This window comes from Elgaria multicarinata, chromosome 2, assembly GCF_023053635.1.
Source record: "Elgaria multicarinata webbii isolate HBS135686 ecotype San Diego chromosome 2, rElgMul1.1.pri, whole genome shotgun sequence".
NCBI classification, from domain to species: domain Eukaryota; kingdom Metazoa; phylum Chordata; class Lepidosauria; order Squamata; family Anguidae; genus Elgaria; species Elgaria multicarinata.
The window spans coordinates 141,462,412-141,487,643 of record NC_086172.1 but is presented as its reverse complement, the minus strand read 5'-3'; the positions used below and the strand labels follow the sequence as shown (position 1 = coordinate 141,487,643).

At 40.3% G+C, this 25,232-nt stretch overlaps 1 protein-coding gene across 3 annotated transcripts in view; it reads right to left on the bottom strand.

The window, feature by feature from the left end:
* Positions 1-6,808: 6,808 nt before the first annotated feature.
* Positions 6,809-25,232, bottom strand: part of AKAP6 (A-kinase anchoring protein 6) — a 314,138-nt gene continuing 295,714 nt past the window's right edge. For all 3 annotated transcript variants that reach the window (XM_063117789.1, XM_063117791.1, XM_063117790.1), the window contains 2 exons: positions 11,252-14,619; positions 6,809-7,965 (listed from right to left, as the gene is read on the bottom strand). In XM_063117789.1, the coding sequence (XP_062973859.1) occupies positions 11,296-14,619 (3,324 nt within the window). In that variant the 3' untranslated portion in view covers positions 6,809-7,965; positions 11,252-11,295. The remainder of the gene's footprint in view (positions 7,966-11,251; positions 14,620-25,232) is intronic.

Sequence of the window (25,232 nt, the reverse complement as noted above, 5' to 3'; positions counted from 1 at the left end):
CACTTTTACTGATGCTTCTGCTTCAGGATTATGTGCGGGACAAAGATGGGTTTCTTTAGACGTATTTTTTTTCTGGGAGGGTTCATTCTTTGCCTTTCTATGTGTTCCATTACATAATCACTAGGTAGGTAGTACTGTGGTGTAGAGGAATTGCGGAAATGCATGGAGGATTCGATAACACAATTCAGAAAAATACAAGACTTTCCTCCTTAGGAGAAAAACAAGGATAATGGTTACAAAGCATGGGAAAGGCTCAGGAGGAGGAGGATGTCGTGTAATGGAGTTGGGAATCACAAGTGCTCAGTAAAAGCCTTGTCTAGATAGGCTCACAGTGGGCAACCAGCTGCTTGTGGGAAACCCACAAGCAAGAAATGAGTGCAACAGCACCGTCATAGGGTCCCCAGCAACTGGCGTTCATAGACATACTGCCTCTGACACTAGAGCCACCAGGAATATTGACAGCCTTCTCCTCCATGAATTTGTCTAATCCCCTTTTAAAACCATTGAAATTGGTAACCGTTACCCCGTCTTGTGTTAGTGAATTCCATAGTTCAACTAGTGCATAGTCCAGTGAATAATGCAGTTAACCCTATAGTAAGTGAGATAATGTTGAACGGCTTTGGACAAATGTGGTTAATTCATAGAATAATATTTTTTTTAGGGCTGAAGGCTATTCTCTCTACCTGCCCCCACTTGTCTGCTGCAAATGGGATGGGGTGGGAGAATATTGGGGACTTTTGGGGGAGATGTCTGATGACTATTGGGTGGACACAGTACTTAACCTGTCAAGATGGTGAGGTTTTTCCCCCTCTCCCCCATAAACTTTAAATAAACCACTAGGCTAAGCAGTGGCTTAGTGGTGCTCAGCAACTTGGCTGCCAAGCAGTTTGAAAATGAATGCTAGAATGCTGCTGAGAATGACACTACATGATGATGTAGAATTGTTCTCAGGGGCATTATGGGAAAATATGAATACCCAGGTGGGCAGCTTTTGTGTAAAGTTTGAATAAGAAAAGAACCTTGCTTTCAAAGCTTTATCTGTCTCAAACTGACAGCCACCCATCTGATGCTTTGGGAGGGTGTTCATCCTACCAACCCCCACCCACCCCCATGTGAGTAAGGGCTTCTCTAAACCAGAGATTTCTAGGATGCTCGTGATTGGCCACTCACGGAATTTTGGGATTGTTTTCATGACATTGTCAGCAAACAGGACATCTCCCGCACTTTCCCTCTCCCTTATTTTAAAAATGTTCAGAGATAAATCGGAATAAACCTTTAATTGTGCAAAATCAGCAGTGTGTAAAGCTGGCATTGCGCTATGAACTTCCCAAGAAAGGACTTTCCTGTATCTGCGATTGAGGGTGAAGAGAGTAAAGTGCCTTCCTGCAACCAAGGGAGACAGATTTGATTCCCCATCCCACCAAGAGCATCCCTTTAAGTTCAATGGGGCTTACTCCGAAGTAAGTGTGCCATGGGGATGAAAAGGGTTCTATAAGACCACAAGAAAAAGACCCTTCATTATACTAGAGTATACAGTAGTTCTGCTAGGTTTAAATCCAATGTGGTTCTTTTTATTTCTTCTTCTTTCTGTTGGTTTGTGCTAGTAGCTCCCCATGTATCTACTAAGAAGGAAATCCCCTTGTGTTCAATAGGGCTCACTCCCAAATAGTTGTGCAGAGGTGTTGCAGTGTTACAACAGACGAAAGCAAGACTCCCCACCCACCCCACTCTTTTGCACACATGCCAGGGAGGGAGGGTGGTGCTCTCGATTCAAATGTATTTGCCGTTTAAAGGAGCCCTGAGAAACAGCAGGATCTTCCACCTTCTTGCCCCTCTCTTTCTGTGTAATGCAGCCCATATCAATTGTGCCAAAGAACTAGGAAGCACAACAGCCCCAAGTAAACAATGAGATTTCCCTCCCTCAAAAAAAGCCAGACTGAAAATTTCAGCACAGCCCTAATTATTTTCCTGGGATGAAATGGCAGCAAATGTTCATGGGGTAAATAAGGGTTGTGGGAGGGAGTAATAGCAGCTTTAGTTTGTGTGCATGTGATTTAGGCAAAGACATTTTTATTCAGTCAGGCTTTTGGCATATTAGCTGGTCTGCTGCTGACCAGGTTTTCAACTGGTCTGGTGCTGTTTATTTCTTTTAGTGTTGTATTTTTAATTGACTTTAACAGATGTTTTTAGATTGTTTTAACAAAGATTTTGTTTTTGACCTATATTTTATGATTGTTGCCTTGAGTGCTATTTTGGCAGGAAAATGGGAATAATAATAATAATAATAATAATAATAATAATAATAATAATAATAATAATAATAATAATAATAATAGATAGATAGATAGGAAAAATGCTGCTAGGGGTGGATAGGTAGAGCCAAACACCTCCCTCAGTCTTCCTTTCCCAGTCAAATTAGCAGGAGCTTCAGCTACTTTAAAGAAAAATATGCTGTGAGCAGAGGAAGGAAGGAAGGAAGGAAGGAAGGAAGGAGTTAGAAGCAGGCAAAGGGAACATCAGGGCCTGCTCCAGTTGGACTGCCCCAGAAGATGAGAGAGAAAGCATCAAGTATCCACCAGCCCTGCTTGGGTTTTTTCCTCTTCTCACTCCATCCCCTTTTCCTTTTGTGTTGTGTCATTTGAGATTGTAAGCTTGCACACAGGAACATATTTTTTTTGGGGGGGGGGGCACTGATTGTCTGATCTCTTTTTGTTGTAAGAAAAAAATTGCAAGAAACTATGTCTACATGTGCAATAAAACCAAGTGACAGACTGACTGATTGATTATAAGCCACCCTGACATCTTTTTATTGGATGAGGAGTGAGATAAAAATACTTTAAAGATTACACACACATTCACACACACACACACACACACACACACACCACACATCTCATTACATTTGTTCAGGCCTTTATTTTCTCACTCAACTTTGCATTCCTATGAACTTTTACTCCACTCCTTCTCAAATCTGCTTCTGCAAAATGGTGCCTGTGAATTGCTACAGCTCAGCAACTAGGCATCAGAAATAATCTGGAAATGTAAAGGCCACGTTGTCCCTTTGTATCCCATAGAGGGGAACAAAACAGAACAACATTCAGCAACTGTGGAAGTTACAAGTTTAGTACAGCTCACTCTCTTTGAGGCAAAGAATTGTGTCCGCAGTTGTATACTAAACTGTGGTTCCAAAAAGCTTTTAAAAATAAAAATTAAAAGAAAAATCAGGGCAGACAAGACATTGGCACTGAACACAGAGAAAATTTTTCTTTTGTAAGCAGATTAGCACATGAAAATGGCTCCTGCGTATAAGGGGAAATACTTCTAAAAGCTATCTCTAGTGAGACATTGCCAAAAGCACAACTAATCAGTTGGGACTGGCATGAATGTAGCAACCTAAGGGAACTAAAGGGGCAATCTTTGATTCTTGCTACAATGTCAGCAGCTGTAAAATACATCTCTTGTGCCCTGTGTGCCATGTTGAAAAGCAAACCACCTTGGATTAGATGCAATAATCTCATCATAATACAAACAAAGGTTAGAAGACAGTTGATTGAACTGTTAAGGCAATTAGGATGGAATAATATTTTTGTAACAAATATCTGATGGTGCCAGTTATTTATCATATGTGCAGAGAAAATAAGACCTGTTGTATCTTATTTTACATGCATGTGTAGATGTTTCCTGGTTCAAAGTTGCACCATACACCATATTTTTTAAAATGGCAAATTGTCTGGATATCCTGGCACAACCTGAACTTTGTATCGTCTGGATAAGTGAACTTTATTTCTCACTGAGCTTAAGGTGAAGCACGGATCTATCCTAGAACTTTTGTAAAGGCCAGTCTTCAATATTGCGCCATGCCCACTAATAGCAAAGCAGAGAGGTGATTTGAACGTGTGCAGAGTACATTTCCCATCCCCCTGTGGTCCTGCATCCTGTTTCCACATGTCTGGGAATTTTTCACCCATCCACCCCAGAACACACAGAGAAACCCTTGCAGGTTTAGGATGTGGCTGTAGCTCAGTGGTAGAACACATGCTTTGCATACAGGCCACACGTTCAGTCCCTGGCATCTCCATGTAGGGCTAGGAAAAAATCTTGTCTGAAACTCTGGAGAGTTGCTGCAAGTCAATATTGAGAATACTAGGCTAGAGCAACCAACAGCCTGGCTCAGTATAAGGCAGCTTCCTATGAAGTGGCTACTAGGAGGAGGGCTTTCTCTGCTGTGGCACCCCGGCTGTGGAATGAGCTCCCCAGAGAGGTCCACCTGGCGCCTACACTGTACTCTTTTCGTTGCCAGCTGAAGACCCTTTTATTCTCTCAGTATTTTAACACTTAATTTTAACTTAACTTTAAATTTTACTGTGCTAACTCTGTATTTTAATCTTATATCAATTTTGCTGCATGGTTTTATCCTGGTTGTGCTTTTATACTGTATTTTGTATTTGTGTTTTTAACCTGTTGGTTGTTTTATTATGGTTTTAATTTTTGTGAACCACCCAGAGAGCTTCGGCTATTGGGTGGTATAGCAATGTAATAAATAAATAAATAAATTGAAAATGGCATTTTTCCTATTGACAACATGAGCTTTCCTTTCTTTCTCCTATCCCTTGGTTCCTCTTTGGTCACAGCATGATAATTAAAGATAAGTGTGATTCAGCATGGTGAGTTTATTCTTGTTAATGCCTTGATAACACTCCATGGGACTTTGGCTCAGTTGCATGCAGAAGGTTGCAGATTCAATCCTGAGCATCTCATCAGGCAGCAGATGGTGGGAAGGGCCTCTGTCTGAGACCCTGGAAAACTGCTGCCAGTCAGAGCAGACAATATTGGACTAGATGGACAAAGTTTACCATGGCATAAGGCAACTTCCTATGTCTTCACCTACCTTGTTACCTAAGTATTCTATGGTTTCAATGTTTCTTCAAAACATTGAATGAATGATGTACACAGTATGAATTATTTGTAAGTGACTGGATAGAATTTATGCATGGAATAAAGTATGCTAATGCTGGCTTTCCAATCTATGCTAATGCTGGCTTTCCAATCTATGCTAATGCTGACTTCCCAATCTATATGTACTTTTGCTGGGTTGGAACATTATTTTCTGGTTCCATATTCAAACTACAACTGGACTGGCAACTTTTAGCTATTTCAGAAAAAAACTTATTGTTCTTGCAAGCAATTCAGTTTAACAAATGTTCAGACATCCTAGTCATTCAGATTTAATCTGTACATTGCGAAAAGCAAAGCAAATAAAAGAGTAAGTCACTTTCCAATTAAAGTGTATGTTTGAATGGTCTAAAGGTGTAATAAAATACGGCTGAAGTATGAAATCAATGCAATATCTAGGTTTACAATCTTAAGATGTAATTTGATGTTGAATTCAACAAAATTTGAATTCAGAGCTCAAAATTCTTCATGTCTTATTACAATGGTTTCAGTGTTTCATGCTGAAATTACAACTTTAATACATTTCTGTATACTTCAAATTCAAACTTTTGAATTCATTTCAGCCATATGTACATTTGTGTGCTGACATCAGCATCATAATACTTATGTTTTTGAGTTCATTTACACCTGTTCCACTTCTAAGCACTGCATCTGCCATTCAGTTCTAAAGTATAGCAAGAAGTATGAAAGCCACCTATAGCTCATCATACATGAGATCATCACACATGCATCTATTTCATTGCATGTACTAGCACCAGATGTGTAGATGAGCAACACATTTATCTGCATGTTTTTTCCCCTTTACAAAGATGCTGTCCATGTAGGAAATTCCTAACATTTGGAATAGTCCTTAAAGAAGCAAAGCAGACATCATTAGACTTTGATCTGACTATGCTTATATCTCAAAATGTCCAGTTTGTGCCTATTAGTCCAATGCAGCAAGAATGCAACAAAATTCTGCCTCTGCAGAATTTTAATTTACTGGTTACTTTAATAGGCATAAAAAGCCTCTAACATTTCTATCATCAACAGTAGAAATTTCTCCACAAGGAAGGAAGCTTAGGTAAGATGGCCATGTGTCCTACTTTACAGAGGACAGTCCTCTATTTGAAAGTGTCTTCCATTTGGAGGGGTGTCCAGTCCAAGTTAGTTTTAAAGATGAAGAATCATCAGAAGGGAGAGAAGGGAGGAGCCCATCAACAGTTAGCACTTGGCGTCTCCGGGTCCATGGCCATAATCTTCTCCACGATGGCAAGTTGAATTGTATGTAAATTTACATTATAGTTATTATTTTAAAATTTGCATCTAAGTACACTTTTTGGGTGATGCATAATAGGGGCTGGAACAGTAAAAAGCTATTTTGCTAACTCAGCTGTAACTTTCAAAGAGGAAATAACACTCCGGACTGAACCTTATTCTGATAGAGTGGTGGTAGTTGTTGGTAATGAAGTGACTGGTGCACGGCAGGGGAAGAGGGATGGAAGAGATAAGCATCCCAATTCCAAAATGTCGGGAGGGGTCTACTTCCAAAGGTTGACTGATCAGCACAGGTCATAAAAGTGGGTTCATGAAGGATGCTGGACTTTCCCTCAACCTCCTGGATCCAGAAATGTTTTTTCAGGATTCTTAATGGCTGGAGTAGGAGACAAGTTAGGGATAGGGTGAGGTTCTAGACAGTCAAAGTCCTCTTCCTGCCATACTGGAAGAAGTTAAAGTAAGAACCTTCCTGAATAGTATTTGTGTTTATTAAGCCTGAATCTGACGTGTGACTGGTGTGTGTGTGTGTGCGCGCACACACACACACACACACACACACATATAATATATTGTCCAATAGCAGGATCTGTGGGTTCTATCACATGGATATTTTAAAAACAGTATTTTTGAAATGTAAAAGTAGGATTTTTTGGCAAATCTTCAGTGTCTGCATTGTATATAGACATAGTTATTCCTGTATATCCATACAGACCTACTCAGAGCCAGTTAGGACATTATAAGTACGTAAATACTTACTGACAAACAAGATGCAGGTAAATGAGAGCCAGTTTTGAATTTTTCCCCAGTAAACTACATTTATTATGCCAGTTCTAATTATCATGCAATCTAGTGGTTTTAAGGCTTATGTTTTCCACACCACTGGGCATCACAAACATTAAAGCATTTTATACTGTCATTATACATCAATGTTTGCACTTGGTTATACATATATACAGAAATTATTCACACCTTGCTATTTCCTTCCTTCAAACCAACATAATTTTACTGTGAAAGCAGCTTTTTAATAAATGGTATAAGAAATACAGCAAGGCACAATTTTTAAAAATGTGGGATATTTTTCTGATTACCACCTCAAGAAGCATAGTAGAAAACCAAAATGTTGTACTTAATTCAGTAGAATGTTAACAGTTCTTAATATACAACACTATGTAGCTGTTTCTTGAAGTGTTGCATAGATTAATTCTTTTAAAATAAAAGGATAAATTTGTATTTATTTTGTGTAACTTCAGTTATGTTGAATCAGGAGTAGTTCTTTTCCTTTTGCTGCAATCAAATAAAATGTCCATTTGAAACATAAAATACTTCCAATAAACAATATGCATTATACACATAAAATACCAAATTTGATACACAAAATAAGAGAATAATGACATTTACAGTTCTGAAATGTTGATCCAAAATAATCATATATTCTGTGGCATTGCAAAATCATTTTAAAAAAAAAGTAGTGGGTGAGAAATTATACAGAGGCATACCAATTTGGAAGGGCAGGTTGTTAAGAGGTAGCTTGGGAGAGAAATCCATATGAAAGCAAATAGTTTTGCTACAAAGCAAAATGACAATTGAAATAGGACCAGCATATGCATCCTGGTCACAAAGCCAACATGGACAAATCACATTTGGAAAGAAAATTTATCTTAGGAGTCAAGTGTAACAAAAGGCAGTGATACAATGGAATTAGAGGTCATCCCAGGGTTTGGAGGATAAACCTGCACCTGAAATGCAGCCAAGTTTCTAAAAGGAAAGAAAAAAGTAGTAACATGTTAACATAAAATACATTTTCATTTGCAAAACACAAGCCTTTCCAGAGCAACCAAAAATAGCTATTCTATGATCTCATAACAATGTCCTTATATGCAAAAAAAGACTGTATATGAGCAACAATTTTTCATAGCCTGGGGTTTAAGTCACTATCAGAGAGATATCTTTTTATTGATGTGGAAACGTCATTGATTTTTATAAAACAAGATTTAGTTTCAAAAGGCACAGGGGAAATAATCAAGTTTGACCTTTTCCCTCAATCCCGTCCTTTCAGGTGCCTGTGAACTTACCTTCTCTACCTTTTGAAAGTATACCAATCAATAGGAATGCATGACTCAATAAAGGCCAACCAACCAATATAATCTCCAGTCCTAAACCCATTACATGGAAGTAAGTCCCATTAAAATCAGGGGGACTTACTTCCAAGTAATCTATTTAGGCTTGGGGTGTAAGTAGGTTACATAGGTTACATAAACAGTGCCATAACCTATTTAAGTATCATTTATACTTTCCTTAAGAGTAAAACAAAAAGGTGAAAGGATTCTCATAAACAAACCATGAATGCAAGAGACTGCTTTTAATACTGCATTAAAATATATTTCTTATTATGAATAATTTTTCATGATGTAGAATTTTTATGGCCTGTAGTTTAGGGTTAACCTATGCAACAAACAGTTGAAGCTTATGATGAGGATTATGAAGAAATAACTGACGGAATACAGCTAAGAGATTAGTACAAAGTACCTCTCTCAAGCATTTCCTAGGAGGCACTCCAGGCTTGCATTATATGCCTTCCAAATTAAGTGGAAATAGCTGGATCTATCCAGTTACCTTCTCCTTTGATCTTATTTGCTGTAACTGACCTCTCTATTTTTATAGAAAATGATGTTTGCACAAAATTGTAAAAAGGATAGGCATGTGGTTAGAAAAATAACCTCATAGGTTATTGTAAAGTTTTGTGCATATCTGTTCTTAAAACTTTTAATAACTAAAAAAATATTCCCACTTTTTATCTGTATATAGTTTGAACATTTCAGCTTGTACTTATATATTGGGTTGCATCCAATAGTGTCATTCCGCTGATGGAAACCGTTCTGTTAGTGGAGCCGGGCGGGGAGGATGATTTCCCGTCCTTGTACAGCTCTTCACTTGCCTTCAAAATCTGCTCCAGAGCGGGGGGAAACTCTCTGGAGCAGATTTTCAGGCAGCACAGGGAAAGAGTAGGAGAAAGCCCCATCACACTAGTGGACCTCTGGTAGTGCAATGCAGGATTTAACCCAATATAAGGTAATATAAAATAACCATTTCTTTTCTTGTTAAGTTAGGCATCCAGGAACAATTTGCTACTATATGTGTTGTCTGAGGCTATATAATAATCATCATCATAAAAATACAGGATAAACTACATTCATATTGGTGTCAGTTCCCTACTAGGGTGATCTGAGAGTGGAATCAGGCTTTTGCATATGGGCCACCTTCATGGTTGGGCCCTATATGCACCAAAGGTAGCTGGTTCTAGCCCTGCTGCAAAAGAAGAGCCGGGGAGGCTGAAGCTTTGGGGAGAGGACATAGCTGAGAGGCAGAGCACATGCTTGTGTGTAGGAGGTTCACAATCCAATCCCTGGCATCTTTAGTTAAAATGTCCTCTGCCTAAGACCATGGAAAGCCTCTAACAGTCAGAGCAAACAATACTGGACTACATGAAGAAAGAGTCTGACTTGATACAGGGCAGCTTCCTATGTCCCTACAGGCAGGGGAGGTCATGGTCATAGTGGCAACGACAACGAAAGCATGATCTCTGTCTTGGGTCTTTCTTTGCAAGCTCTCATCTCCATGGGGAAACAGAATTGTACTGTATTAAAGTATCTCTGCCAATAAACAGCACACTGAATGGGAGGATAAAATTATCACTCCTGATAATAGAACTTTCTGAAGCTCCCTATAGAATTGCTATTATTTTCTCTTAATGGTCAATTTTATACCACACTGATAAAAGAATGAGATTATAACTTAGATATATCGAGCAGCAAAATATATTTGCTCACAACAGCTTTACTCTGGCTTGCAGCTGGAGCAGAAATCATATGAAATTAGTAGAGATACGTTAGTAAATATGCATACTGTCACCTTTGCGAACTGAGTTTATTTTTAGGGTATACATATACCATAGATAATTTTTCTCTTAAGTATCACAGCTCCACATAAAATCACACATTTTAATGAGCTTACAGCACAGGTGCTCCAGGAAAAAAAATAATGGTGTTTGCCATTTATCTTTCAAATTAAATAATGTGTTTTTAAATAGTAACTTTTTTCATAATACACTTATGGGAACAACATTTATCTGTCACATTTTAAGAGATGTATTAGTAATAAATGTAAATTACCGTTGGAAAATCAGTAATTAGGCTCATCAAAAAAATAAACAATCTGCCACCAAAAAGATAATCTTTAGCATAGTTAAGTATAATAACTGTTATTTGAATAAGTTAACAAATTAGGATAGATTGCCTCTAATTCATTTCCCATAGCATGAGAAATGAAGTTAAAGTATAAACTAAGCTGTGTGTGTGTGTCGGGGGGGGGAGGGATCCTTAGAATTCAGTGAAAACACAGATCCCATAGTTTGAAGCAGACATTTTCTTCTCACTGTATTGACATAAACAGGGTCCTGACCTGGGACTTGCATATACGAGTATCCTAATTCAAATAAAATTAGAGGACAAGTCTCTTTGTACAAAGGTACACATGCACAGAGTTGCCACCCCACTGAAGTGAATGGGGAAGGCCATGTGGGGCAGAGAACACTAGTGCACAGACACCAACAACTAATGGTTGAATTAAGGGCTTGTCTGTACTTCACATTTGCACTTGAGTACAGATGTTCAAGTATAAAATGAATGCATGAGCTAAAATAGTGTTTAAATAACAGCTTTTTGCAGAGAAATAGACATTAGAAATAATCAGGTAAAGATCAGTTCCAGCTTTCATGCATATTGACAAAATAAAAGAAGTAGTTTAAATGCACAATATTCAGCATTCTCAGCTGATGCAAACCAAACCATATATTTTACACTTGGACATCTATACCTGAATTTAAATGGAAAGAAAAAAGTAATCCTAAATGGCTGCTGTTCTGGAATTAAATTATGATGTCTTACAATGTACTCAGTTCTCAAAGGCAACACCACATTTTGTTTCATGATAGGATCATGTCAGCAATAAGCAATGCCCAGGCCTCACAGTGTTTGGTACCTACCTGTTTATGAAATAACGTGTGTGTGCATCCAGGGAGGGCTACATCTACCTCTGTGTATTTATGTGCCTTTCTTTGTGAAGATGCAGGAGGTTTTCTTCACATGTAAGAGTTTTAGTGTCCTGGTGCAAAGCATCCTTGTCTTTCAAGTGATCAGGCTTTAACTGAATGGCTTCAACTGAGGCCTTTAGAGAAGAGGCAAAATCTTCTTCAGACTTTGCAATCCCAAGTGGCTGCCCTAGAAGATTTTCTTTAGAGTCATTTGAGAGAGAATCTAAAATGGGACATTCATTAGGGGTGTCCAAATCCAAAGATTCCCTACCAGAAATTTTTAAATTATCTGATACCATCTGGCTGAGAGAGCCAGGCATATTTATGTCCATCTCCACACTTAAGAATGAAAAGCCACTACAGTTAGCAGATGTTTTAGGTTCATCTATTAAATCCAGACCTTCATATTTTACCAGAGGTACTTCAGCTTCATCGTTAGCAACACGTTCAACTCGTTCCTCTTCAGGACAGGCTTCAAAAAAGCATTCAATGTTTTCTGCAAAGTCTAGTGGTACTGGAGTACTGCTCTTTTCTTCAACATATTTAGTGACTTCTCCACAGTCACTATCATGGGAAGAGAGTGAGAGGTAGGAATAAAAATCCCCCTTTCTAAGTTGAATTGGCCTGTGAGAATGTTCTAGAACTTTTTCCCTGATTTGTGCTAATGAATGAGGAACGGGTGGCTCACTTTCAGGCTGTGACTTCTTCTTCAAGGCTGTTGAGGCCATATCAATGATCTCCATCACAAAATTATGTACTGAGCAATCTTCCCCATTTCTTTTTTCAAAAGCAGCAGCTTCACAGTTACAGCATGAATCACTACTACTGGCTGATGTATTTTTTTCTGCTTTATTTGATTTTAGAGATGCACAGCAATCACTACCATATTCACTAATTCCGGTTCTGCTTTGTTGACCATTCAGAAGTGATTTTAGTAATGCAGTATCTGGTGTATTTGTACCTTTTATATCTGAGTCAAGTTCTGTAAAAGGTTTTTTAATACAACGGCCATCAAATTCCAGGTGTTTTTTATACTCTTTTTGAGAGCTGGATATACTTGACAGTGGAGCAGACTCCTTACCATCCATATGTGAATCATCTGAACTATCAGTAAATGCTTCACAGATACAACATTCATTTCCACTTCCTTTACCATCAAGTGTGCTATTATTCATGGCAGCAGTTGAAATCTGAATACATTCTTCCTTTGGACTTTCTTGAGTAATTGCAACATTTCCATTCTCCATGTCATCCACTAAGTAATCTTTGGAAACCTGGAAGCCATCATTTTTAGTTTGTCTTTTTGTCCCTGGCTCATGGCTATCTGATATGTTCTTACTGTTGCCATTATTTTCTGCAAGCTTACGTATAGAATCATTCAAAAATTTCTCAATATTCAAAGACTCTTTTGTTTTCAAAGTCTCATCACAGCCCTGGATTTCATCATCCAGTTTGCACTTTCTCTTCTCCTTTGACAGATAAAATTTTGGTCTGATCCAAGTGTGGAGTTCATTCTTTATGTAGTCAAGTCCTGAAATTAAATTGCAGTCTTCATAAATATCCTCATCAGTTGCAATACTGGAATCATCATCTTCATCCTTAATGCCCAGCTCTTCCTCAGTCAGGGTGAGGGTAGAACTTGATAGCAAATCACTATCGTCTTCATCATCAGTGCAAGCGGAGGTACAGGAAACATTAACAATCATGCTAACGTTGACATCGCTCTCATCAGCTACCGACCGATTGAGGTGTTTTCTGAATGATGCATTTGAATCTGGTACTTTATTTCTGTGCAATACAATATCTTCCGAGCACAGAGACAGGTCATCACTGCTGCTGAGCTCAGTGAGCGAGGCAGGTGAATCTTCATTGATAGAGGATGCAATATCCAGTGACAACTGGCCAGTCAAGGACATTCTTTGAGAAGTGTTTTGGAGTGTGATATCAGAGATGCTACGCTTTATTTTTTGATCTAAAGGACTCTGGATATTTTCTAAACGATTCAAAAGATCTAACGTCCTTTTACTAAGTTCTCCAACAGAATCACTACTTCCGCTTAAGTCTCCAGAATCATTACAACTAAAAAGATCTTCATTGCTTTTGTAGGGAGTTAACCAACTCTCCAAGGAAGCACTACGTTGAAGGCCTTCTCCACTTCTAAAAACAGTTGGGCCAAACAAGTCACTTGTTACAGAAAGGGAGTCTAAAGAAGAGCTATGAGATAAAGTTGAAAACAGTTTTGTATTTGTTGTGTCACTTAGTTTCTTCAAATCCTCCGCAAATTCATAGCATTTGGGATCTGCATCATCCAGGACAGTGGATAAAGCAAGCTCATCTTTAGACACATGTGCTTTTAGCTCTACAGTCTGGTGTTCAGATAAGGGAACTTTATCAAAATAAAAGCCATGAAGCAAACTACCCTGCTTGTGTGCTTTTCCTGAGTTTGATTGTTTCATTATCATTGGTAGCTTGAATTTTGAACCCTGAAGATATGAATAATCATAAAATGTAAAGGCATTTTGTTTTCCTTGTTGTAACTCTTCTTCTGAACTCTCAGCCCCGTGTTGGGTAATAGTGTCTGGGTCTTTAGCTTTATTGTTAAATGTTGACTGAGAAGTATTTAAGAAGTTAACATGACTGTCCTCACTCTCTTGTTTAAAATTTTGTTTTATCACATCAACTATATCTCCTAACTGGGAATCTGAAATGTTAATTACAGAATTATCCTCAAGCCCATCAGTATCACTTAGCAAATGGATTTCGGAATTAGTGATAGCTTCTGCCTCATTTCCATTGGCTATTTTATTCTGACACTCAGAATGCCTGTTTACATTTCCACTGTGATACATATAATTCTGTGGTCTTGCCAACGTGGTGCTACCCACTAGGTCTGGCAAATGTTTGGCAGGCGGCAATGAAAAGTCTTTATTCACGTGTTTGTTTAAAACGTTTGGGCCGGTGAGACTGGGAGATTTGGATGTCGTTTTCATGAGAGATACATTATTTTCTCCGGAGAACTCCACATTGTGGAGGCTGTACACTTGGTAGATTTGAGGGCCTTGAGACGTTGTAACTCTTGGGTTGCTGAGACAATTTCCATGAGCACTAGGATTTCTTTCTTGTTTTGGGCTGATATTAGCACATGCTTCAGATGGAGAGTTCAGCTTTGTGTCACCATGCTTCGGTTCTTGATCAAGCTCATTGAATTCCTCGTTAATGCTAATTAACTTATTACTTATATCCATTTCATCCCATTCTAGTGCATCTTCACTTGTGCCATTTAGCTCCATTAAGCCAGGATCAATAACATTCAAGGATTCCTGTGTAAAAAAGAACAACAGAAATAATCAATTAATCACAATCATAGTTTTAAGTGATATATTTTACCCCCATAATTGAAAGGTCCCTTACTCCTTATAAAAAGCCCATTGATCATCAGTATTACTATGCAAACAGAGACTTATTATGAGCTGTAAAAAACCCAAACACCCAATAGATAAATTACTGAAATACAGTAAGGGTGCAATGCAATGCATGTTTAGACAGAAAAACAGCCTGGCTGGTACGTAGAGCTGTAGAACCTTTTTCTGTTTAACATGCATGGGATTACACCCTAAATAATAATGTGGGAGACACAAGATAGAATACTGAGCTTGCGCACAGAAAATCAAATTCTTGTTAACCTATGAAGCATGTTGGGTGATCTAGGGCAGCTGTAGAGGAATGTTCAACAGAATCCCTAAACTGCGTACCTGCTTGTATAAGGGAGGGTAAACCAGTTCCTTCCTTCTCCACCATGCCATCTTGGGAGGAGGGGTGGGAAGGAATTAGGGTAGTGTAAGACAACCCTACAGTGTAGTCCAGTGTTGTTATCAAGTCTCCTGGTATGTTTGGTGTTTTAGGGAAATGCAGATGGATCTGTGAAGTTGATAGTAGCAACAGTAGAATTTATTAAGTGGCAGAGGGAGTTATTTCTGTGCATATAGCTTTATGAGAACCTGCCATTTTAGCTCTTGCAGACTGTGTAGCTGAGACAGTCTGCCACATAGCTTCTCTGGACTTAGTGTTTTCTCATGTATTGTAGTAATAAATGACTCTGTTGCAAAGATTCCTGAATATATTGTGTGTTGTCTGCTGAGCAGAGCCTTGGGTGGACTAAAAGGTGAGTCCAAGGGCCATTACAGGAGTGAAAGGAGTCATGGAAACTATTGCCGATGGTAATACACTGTTCAGACACCAGGGCCTGTTCAGTCCTCTGCCATTTATCCCAGGATAGTATCGAGGTTGTCTGTACTGCACCACATGATGTTCACCTCCTGCGGTGATCCAGGGACAACCACTCCGTTTCCCCGGGATATCGGTGCTGCTTTCTCCCCACGTTTTCCCCTCTCTTGGGACAATCCTGAGGTCCATGGGGAGTGTGCCCCCCCTCCTGAGGCCGTCACTGTTCTTTGTGAGTAGTGGGGATCAGCGGGGTGAGCCCATGGGTATCAGGAGTGAAGGGGAGAGCATTTTTGCCACGTTTTGGAGGGGTCTCGGCATCTTCCATCACCGAGTGTTTTTTTTAATAAAAAAATCACAGCTTTGCGAAGGAGTGCACCTCTGCTTTTGCGCAAGCATCAGGACTAGTTTTTTTTTAAAAAAAGCCCTTCGCCTGGGATAGCCCTCCTTTCATTCTAGGAGAACTCACTGAGGGCTCTTGAGGGATGATCTCAGAAACTGCAAACCTCGTGATCATCCCTCCCCGTTCCGCCCAGGTCTACCAACTGAGAAACAGATTGACAGAGCTTGCATAAGTGAACTCCTTCTCTTAGGAACTTCCTGCCCCTGGAGGTGAGACAGGCACCAACACTAGGCTGCTTCTGGTGCCTCCTGAAAACCGTTCTTTTCCAGGAAGCCTTCCTCAATTGACCAGCTACTGTTTTCATTGGTCCTTTGTTTTAAATTGAACATGTTTAATACGCTGTTTTTAATCTTTCTTTTTACTGTTTTATTCCTATGTGCACTGCTCCATAATCTAGTTTAGATATGGAGCAGTTATTGCTGCAGTTCAAACTTCAAGCCATGCAAATGTTGTACTGTTAGCTGCCATAAAAAGTGGCTGATAACAATGTAAACATAAAAGTGAGTAGTCCAGGCTTCGAGAGAACCCTAAACCCTGACCAAGCACAGCCATTTCTTCTCCCTCTACTAAAGACTCTCCCCATACTCGATTGCTACTCTCTAGCGCCACCTTTCACAAACTGGCAACCTTCAAACGTTTTGGACTTCATGTTCCATCAGCTCCAGTCAACTTGGCCAATGGTCAGGAATGCTGGGAGTTATAGTTCAAGACATCTGGAAGGAACCAAGTTGGGGAAGACTACTCTAGAGAGTATTCACCAATGTCTCCACGATGAAGGAAATAATTCCAGGAAAATCACATGAAGTTGTCAATGTCATGATAGGGGCAGTGATGCTATAAAAATATCCAATGAAATATTGCTAAGACAGATGTGTTTGTGCATTTGTTTCCTCACCTTCTGGTTCTTAGATTTTTTTTTTTTTTAATCCCTTACTTCAAATAAAGTTCTGTTGGAGTTCATGATGTTCTTCTGCATTACTGCTGTTCAATTCCCAGAACCTTCTACTACTTTGTGTAGGCTTTTAAATGCCATAGAATTCAACATTTAAGCAACAAAGTACACCCAGAAGGAAAGTGCACAGGTGTGTAGTAGTGATGTATGCAAATTGCAGTCACAAACTACTGTGCACTGCAGCTTTGCTCCCCCACTCCCCTAGAAAAAAAAATCCATTTGAACGCCATTGATAGCACTATGGTTCTCATAGCAGCCATGGTATCCTGTGCATACTATGGCTGTTCAGTGAGGACGTCTCATTATGGCTGTTGAAGTTCCCCAGTCTGAGGCCTTTGCTAGACCAGGCTATATACCCGGGATCGTCCCTGCGTTCCAGATGACACACAGGGGATCCCGGGCTCAGGCAGGGATCAACCCTCCTTGGCCCCAGGATATAGCCCTACCTCTGGCCCCACTTTTTCCTGCGGTCTCGGGCTGAGCGCTGGGCCCAGGAGCGCTGTGCCCATCGAGGGCAGGGTGGAAGGAGCGGGGAAATCATTTTTTTTAAAAAAAAACAACTTACTGTTCGTCACTTGTCCACTCGTGCACAGCCGGCCCTTTAAAAGTTTTTTTAAAAATGGCGGGTGTGATGGCTGTCTTGTTGAGGTCGCCTCGCCTGATGTGTAAACAAGGTTGGGATCTCATGTTATTCACAATGTGAGATCACCCCTCCTCCATCTTGGAATATGCGGTAGGTCTAGCAAAGGCCTATGAAACCTAAACCTCAGATCTGTGACCACCTTTGTCAGTTTATCCAGGAAGGGGACAAGCCTATGTATTCACAGCATGCCCCAGCCAGCCATGGTGGCTGAGGCATGCTGGGAGTTGTAGGACTTTTTTTCTGTCTAAACATGCATAGGATTGTGCCCTAAGTCTCTTAAGTAGAGGGGTGGCCAGTGCAAAAAAAGTACCCCCAGTAAGCCCCTGTTTACCCAACACAAGGTACAGACATTTCAGCTTGGTTGTGTATGGGAAATAGCATCCTTCTGTATAGATGCTCTACTGGCCCCAAACAGCTGGGCTCATACAGGCCCACTGGAATCATCCAGCCAGGTTTCAGTATTCAATTATACACTTCAGTAACCTCATCTGATCTTAGATCATGTAAGATCACCGTTGACCACAAAAGTGTCGTTCACATACATATATTAGTCCCTGACTGAACTGAGGCCAAATTCCAGACTGAAAGATGGACAGGGGATAAAATTCAGCATTAGTAAAAGAGAAAAACAACAACACAAATTACTTAAGGGATTATCTGTTTAGAACATATGAGTTTCTGAGAGGGCAAATGAAAAATAAAATACTAAAATAGTTTTTAGTGTTTTAGAACCGAAGACTTTATTAGTAAACCTTTCTTTCTTTCGTCAAGATGGCAGAGCTCTCCTGCTTGTATGCAATGGCTGTGAAATTTAAGATTTCTTTGTAGCATCACCACCATGGGGTAGGCTATGCAAGACACTCTGGCAAGAGTTCAATTGAACTTGTTCCCTCCACTGTCAATCTAGTTGTCATCTCTGACATTTCACCACCAAAGCTCCTAGAAAGTCAGTGATCTGACTGGGACAGGATGCTCAGGAAAGATTGTGTCAAGTGCCTCGGCTATGCACCCATTTCAGGGACAGGACAGTCATCCATGGCAGCAGGAATTTTTTACAAAGCCATCAAGAAGCCCCCTGGAGCCATGACTCTTCTGGGGCAAGTATTTTAACAGAGCTCCATTTCAGCAGAGGGTAGGGATCCCAATATACCCACATTTTACTAGGCACATAGGACTCATCTACACCAAGCAGGATATTCCACTATGAAAGCGGTATGTAAGAGGAAGGAGCCACACTATTGTTTTATAGCAGTACTGAAGTGCACTGACAACTCTTGGGGCCCATTGATACCACTTTCATAGTGTTATATCCTGCTTGGTGTAGTCATGGGCCCCAACAGTTGTCAGTGCACTTCAGTACCACTATAAAGAAGTACAATAATAATAATAATAATAATAATAATAATAATAATAATAATAATATAGCACCAAGTACATTGATGGTGCTATATTATTATTATTATTATTATTATTATTATTATTATTATTATTATTATTATTATTATTGTGGCTCCTGCATTTTATATACCACTTTCATAGTGGAATATCCTGCTTGGTGTAGATGAGCCCATAGTATCTATGGAATCACATCAAATTCCCAGCACAAAACACGATATCCAGAATATGCTCTGCACTATGGGTGGAGCCAGATATAAACTGAGACAGATCCATGGTTACCCTGGAGGCATGAAAATCACGAGTCACACCCAACAAGGGGCCTTAGCATGGATGAAGTCCCCCAGGGCAACCATCCTGGGAGATTTCATCCATGTTCATCTACTGTAAGGGTTCTTAACAGTTTTTTTATAAAGAGTATGCCCAACTGTGCTGAATTTTTATTTGAATTGCTATTTGTTTGCTTGATGATAAAGGCAGTATTAATGACTGGTTAGCATGACTAATTAATGTGAAAGACTTCAGCTGTAAAAGCAATCCATCAGGCTAATCAAATACTACATTAATTTCATATATTGCCTATGCTGAAATTACTCTGGGAAACTTTGAATAATGAAGCCAGACTTTAACAAAATCCTGTTGCTTTTCTTCAAAAATTGTTCGTTATGTGTATATAATATTTAAAGCTTATTTCATGAATTTCTTTCCTTTCTTATAAACATTTATTCAGCTGTGAAAGAAAAGAAGTTGGATAGTCATTTTGGGGGGGTGAGGGGTTTTTCAAAGGACATGATGTAATGCAGGGATGGGAAATGACCCCTATCCACCTTCTTTACTTGACATTGTAATCAGACACTTTGCAGGATTTTGGATTCTGAGATACTATCATTCAAATGTATAAATAAATAAATAAATAAATAAATAAATAAATAAATCCCTATTAAACTTGTTACATATAAGTTTTTAATCCTCCTATATAAGTACGTAAAACTGTCATATTTGACCTCTAAAGAGACATCCCTGTAGCTTTTCCCCTATTCCAAAGTGCATACCAGGAGCAGCTACCATTGGCTACAGATTCCATAAACTTTCTAAACTAGCAGAATACAACTCTTAAATACAAAATGTTGGTCCCTTTCTGGTTGGGAAGATAACATTGCTACCGTAAATCAGCTTTTGCCTGCTTCATTTACTCTGCACATCATGTAGATTTAACATAAAATTCACACAATGATGTAACCTCAGCTCATTTATCTTAATTGTGGGCTCACTTATTTCAAAGCTTACTTTTTGTCCTTTTTGTCATTTAACTGCATACAGAGAGCATTGTCTGAAAAGAAAACACCCAGGCCTCAGTAACAAAATCTTGCAATAACCTATTTTTAATGGTTACCCACGGTGGTGTTCTTCTGCTTTCACAGAATCAAACTGCTAAGTCTGACACAGTGGCTGGAGAGGAGGCAGCTGGTACGGTGCATCACTGGAAGGGCAGCACAGTGCCTCACAGAATCCTATAGTGAGTTTGCGCTCATGATGGCTGCAGGAGGCAACGCAGTGCTGCCAGGTGACTTCACTTTTTCAGGTCATGCCAAGTGTCTTCATGGATCACTTTCTAAATGGGCACAGGCAAGATGCTTGGAGTTCCGACTGATTAATATAGTCATATTTTAATAATTGCTGCCATCTTTTTTTCAGTGCAATGAAATGACATTGATCCTTAGACTTGCTGCATTAGCCACATAACAGCTTAGGATGTGGCGTACTGGCTGTTCTCGCAGTGCAGTGTTGTAAACTATGACAAAACGTCAACCTTGAGGGCAGGTGTTGTAGATGCTTATGATTACTTCTAACTCCACAAGGTTTATCCTTCGGCCCAGTTCTGTTTCTATTAGCATTTCTAACTCCTACCTACCTGAATTGTAACTTCAGCAAATTGGAAGCAAGTACCCAGTATTGCAGTTAGGTCATTTTAGACTCTGGACTCCATGGTCTTATGGGTTGTTGGGGTGGGTGGGTGTTAATATGCACAACTTTATATCCTTCAAAAGTTAGGGTGGCCGTGTGTCCTATCCTACAGACGACAGTCCTCTGTTGAAGGCTGTCACAGAACAGTCCTCTGTCTGAAGGAGTTCTCTGTTTAAAGGGGTTCCTGGTCCAAGTCTGCTTTGAAGATAAAGGACCATAAGAAGGGTGAGCAGGGGCTTAGAAGTGGTCCATCCATAGTTAACATCTAGACAATAGACTCCACAGACACATCTTCATCTGGTCACAGCGTTTCTCACTATGGTGAGATGTGTGGTATTTCTAAATTTGCATGTATACGTTGTTGTTGTTTATTCGTTCAGTTGCTTCCGACTCTGTGACTTCATGGACCAGCCCACACCAGAGCTTTCTGTCGGCCATCGCCACCCCCAGCTCCCCCAAGGTCAAGTCTGTCACCTCCAGAATATCATCCATCCATCTTGCCCTTGGTCGGCCCCTCTTCCTTTTGCCTTCCACTTTCCCTAGCATCAGCCTCTTCTCCAGGGTGTCCTGTCTTCTCATTATGTGGCCAAAGTACTTCAGTTTTGCCTTTAATACCATTCCCTCAAGTGAGCAGTCTGGCTTTATTTCCTGGAGTATGGACTGGTTTGATCTTCTTGCAGTCCACGGCACTCTCAGAATTTTCCTCCAACACCACAGTTCAAAAGCATCTATCTTCCTTCGCTCAGCTTTCCTTATGGTCCAGCTCTCGCAGCCATAGGTTACTACGGGGAATACCATTGCTTTAACTATGCGGACCTTTGTTGTCAGTGTGGTGTCTCTGCTCTTAACTATTTTATCAAGATTTGTCATTGCTCTCCTCCCAAGAAGTAAACGTCTTCTGATTTCCTGGCTGCAGTCAGCGTCTGCAGTAATCTTTGCGCCCAGAAATACAAAGTCTGTCACTGCCTCCACGTTTTCTCCCTCTATTTGCCAGTTGTCAATCAAGCTGGTTGCCATAATCTTGGTTTTTTTGAGGTTTAACTGCAACCCAGCTTTTGCACTTTCTTCTTTCACCTTTGTCATAAGGCTCCTCAGCTCCTCCTCGCTTTCAGCCATCAAAGTGGTGTCATCTGCATATCTGAGGTTGTTAATGTTTCTTCCTGCGATTTTAACTCCAGCCTTGGATTCGTCAAGCCCAGCACGTCGCATGATGTGTTCTGCATACAAGTTGAATAGGTAAGGTGAGAGTATACAACCCTGCCATACTCCTTTCCCAATCTTAAACCAGTCCGTTGTTCCGTGGTCTGTTCTTACCGTTGCTACTTGTTCGTTATACAGATTCCTCAGGAGGCGGACAAGATGACTTGGTATACATATAAATTGGCATATGCAACTTTTATGCAAATTTGCATCCAGTTTTGTCTTCTCTTTTGTTGATGCATACATGCTCATCTTATAAGCTGTGTTTGGTCCCACTTGCTCATTCTGCTGACTGGGGCCCTGGGATCTGTCTCAAGAGCCCTGCCCTGATGTCACGCACGACTACAAGTAGAAATGACATCAGTGCTGTGGCTGATCTCCATGAAAATTCTCACTGCTGATTCAATATGTATTTGACACAACTGGAAGCAGTCTCCCATTCATCACATGGATTAGCTTTAGGTAAAGTAGCAATAACTTGAAAAGTGGGAAGACTGGTATATGTATGATACACACAGCCCAAGTCTTGAACTTGGCTTGGATCCAGAGAAACTTGAGCTTGTGCATGAAGTACATCCATGCAGCCCCTGGTACCATGCAGCCCCAGATGTCATTCTGGCAGAGTCCCTTGGTCTTTGGAGAGGCTTTTCAAGGGCATGGTGAGCTGCTGCTAGAAGAAGGGAACTTAAAGCTGGCATGTATGCCAAAGACACATTTGGAACTTTGGATCCTGGCCATCGTGTCTAAGAGCCTATCTAGATATATAGCATATTTGCAGTAAATTATGCCTTTCATCTGAGATCACTGATGACTGAGGTCATTGCATTCTAAACATGTAATAGTAACAGGGGTGAAATCTTTCCTGGACTATACTCTCTCAGACCATGGGTGCTTCCAGACGAGGCTTTTATGGCACTATCACCCTGCTTCATTCACAGAATGTTATGGGGTGTATATGGACCAGATGTTATTGTCTTCCTCTCATAATCCTCCTGTGTTTTTCCACCACTTTCCCCACCTTTTTTCTTACCACAGAAAATCCACTGAGAACAAAAAGACAGAATAGCTGCAGAATGCCGTCCAATGGTTAGTACTAGTACTGTGCCATCTGGAAGCACCTTATAATATGTGGAAAATGAATCTGAAAGACCACCTGCTCCCATTTGAACCCATCTGTTCTTTAAGATCTGCATCAGAGATCTTTTTCTGGGTGTTGCCAATTTCAGAGATAAGGCGGACGATACTCTTCTTTTCTTATTTGTTACATTTATATTCTGGCTTTCCTGCAAATAGTTCAAGGCAACATACATAATCCTCCTCCTCCTCCTCTCCATGTATCCTCACAACAATCCTGTGAGGTGGGCTATGCTGAGAATCAGTGACTGGCTCAAAGTCATCCACTGAGCTTCATGGCCAAGTGGGACTAGAACCAGGTCTCCACAGTCCTAGGGCATGTCTACACCATGCATATATCCTGGGGTTGTCTCTAGGTCATCCCAGTGCATCCAAATGACACACAGGGGATCCCAGGGTCAACCAGGGATGACCAGGGACTTTCCCTGGGATAGCTGCAACCACGGATTTCCCAGTTTTTCTGCAGTCCTGGGGCAACCCTGAGGACCGCGGCCAGTGTGGTGCAGGATCCCGGGTTCTCAAACGGGCACAGAGTTGCGCAGAGTTGTTGCTCTGTGCCCTTTGGGGGTGGGGGCAGCAATTTTGCCACCCCTGGGATGGCAAAGCGGGGGGGATTGGGAGTGGAGTGTTTTTTTAAAAAACTTATCTTTTCCCCCGATTCAGGGCCACGCAGCTCCACTTTGCGAAAAATTGGCGCCCATGTCCTTTCTGGGACATCGTGTGGCTGTGTAGAAGCAGGGGGAGGATTGTGGAGGCAGGTAAGCCCATGATCCTCCCCCCTCCCTCCTGCTGTACCCTTCAGTGTAGATGAGCTCCTAGTCCAACATGCTAATCACTATAACACACCAGCTCTCTTTCAGAAAAACTTTTTTAGATTTTCAGTGCCAGATGAAGACAGTTTTATTTTCCTGAGTTTTTGATGGATGAATTATTTTATTCTGGTGGTTTCTTTGTTTCCATTGCTGTGTTTAGAGTTCTTGCTATTTTGTATTTTTAATATTTTCTTGTCTTAGCTTTAGTGGCAATGTCAAGAATAACCTTTCCTTTACCTTTCAGTAGCTGTCATTTGCCCTGTACAACTGGATGATCAGTTCTGGAAACAAAAAATGAAAGAAAGGAGCCATTCCTCACCTTAAAGGATGTATGAGCCATAATGAGAAACAAACATGGTTTTGTCTTTTGACACACACACACACACACACACACACACACACACACACACACCCGCAGCATGCCAGCTCCTTCTGAGGGAAGTGGTGATGTTTACAGTGCCCATTTCACCCTGGCTTCCCTCATGTTTACATTCTCAATGCAGCTCCTTGTGTTATGGCCAAGCAGAGAGCTGCCGTCTTCAAGCAACACCTACATCTCACTATTAATAAGCAGTAACTGTAAGAGAATATTCACACTGCAACATTTTTGGGTCCAGAAATATGTATAAATACTACACTTTACCATCGTTCTCTAGAGGAAAGAGTAATTAGAGACACATACTTACTGTAATTAAAGTTAAAGCACAAGGTAATTAGCAATGCTCTCTCTCTCTCTCTCTCTGTGTGTGTGTGTGTGTGAATATCCATGTTACATTTTTTAATTTAATGTATAGAGTCCATATACCTCAAATTCAGCAGTTAGATTAGGTTTTTCACTCTTACATGCACATTCATTGCCTTCTGTAGGATGTGTAGATGGAAAATGCAATGGAATATTAGAAGGCTGCAATGCAATCATAGAATCATAGAACTGGAAGGGACCTCTAAAGTTATATACTCCAACTCACTGCTGATGCAAGAAATCTGCTACTAAAGTATTCCTGATAGGTGGCTACTATTTTAATGGTGTGAAATTGGGCTAGATATATTTTCCCAACTCCCCCCCCCCCAAATCATTTTCTGTACTGAAAATAATTAACCATCTGAACTCGTGCCAAAGTATGGCCCAAAGCTTCCATGAAGAAAGAACATTGGCCAGATATACTGAGTCAGACTATTGGTCCATCTAGCTCAGTATTGTGTATAGG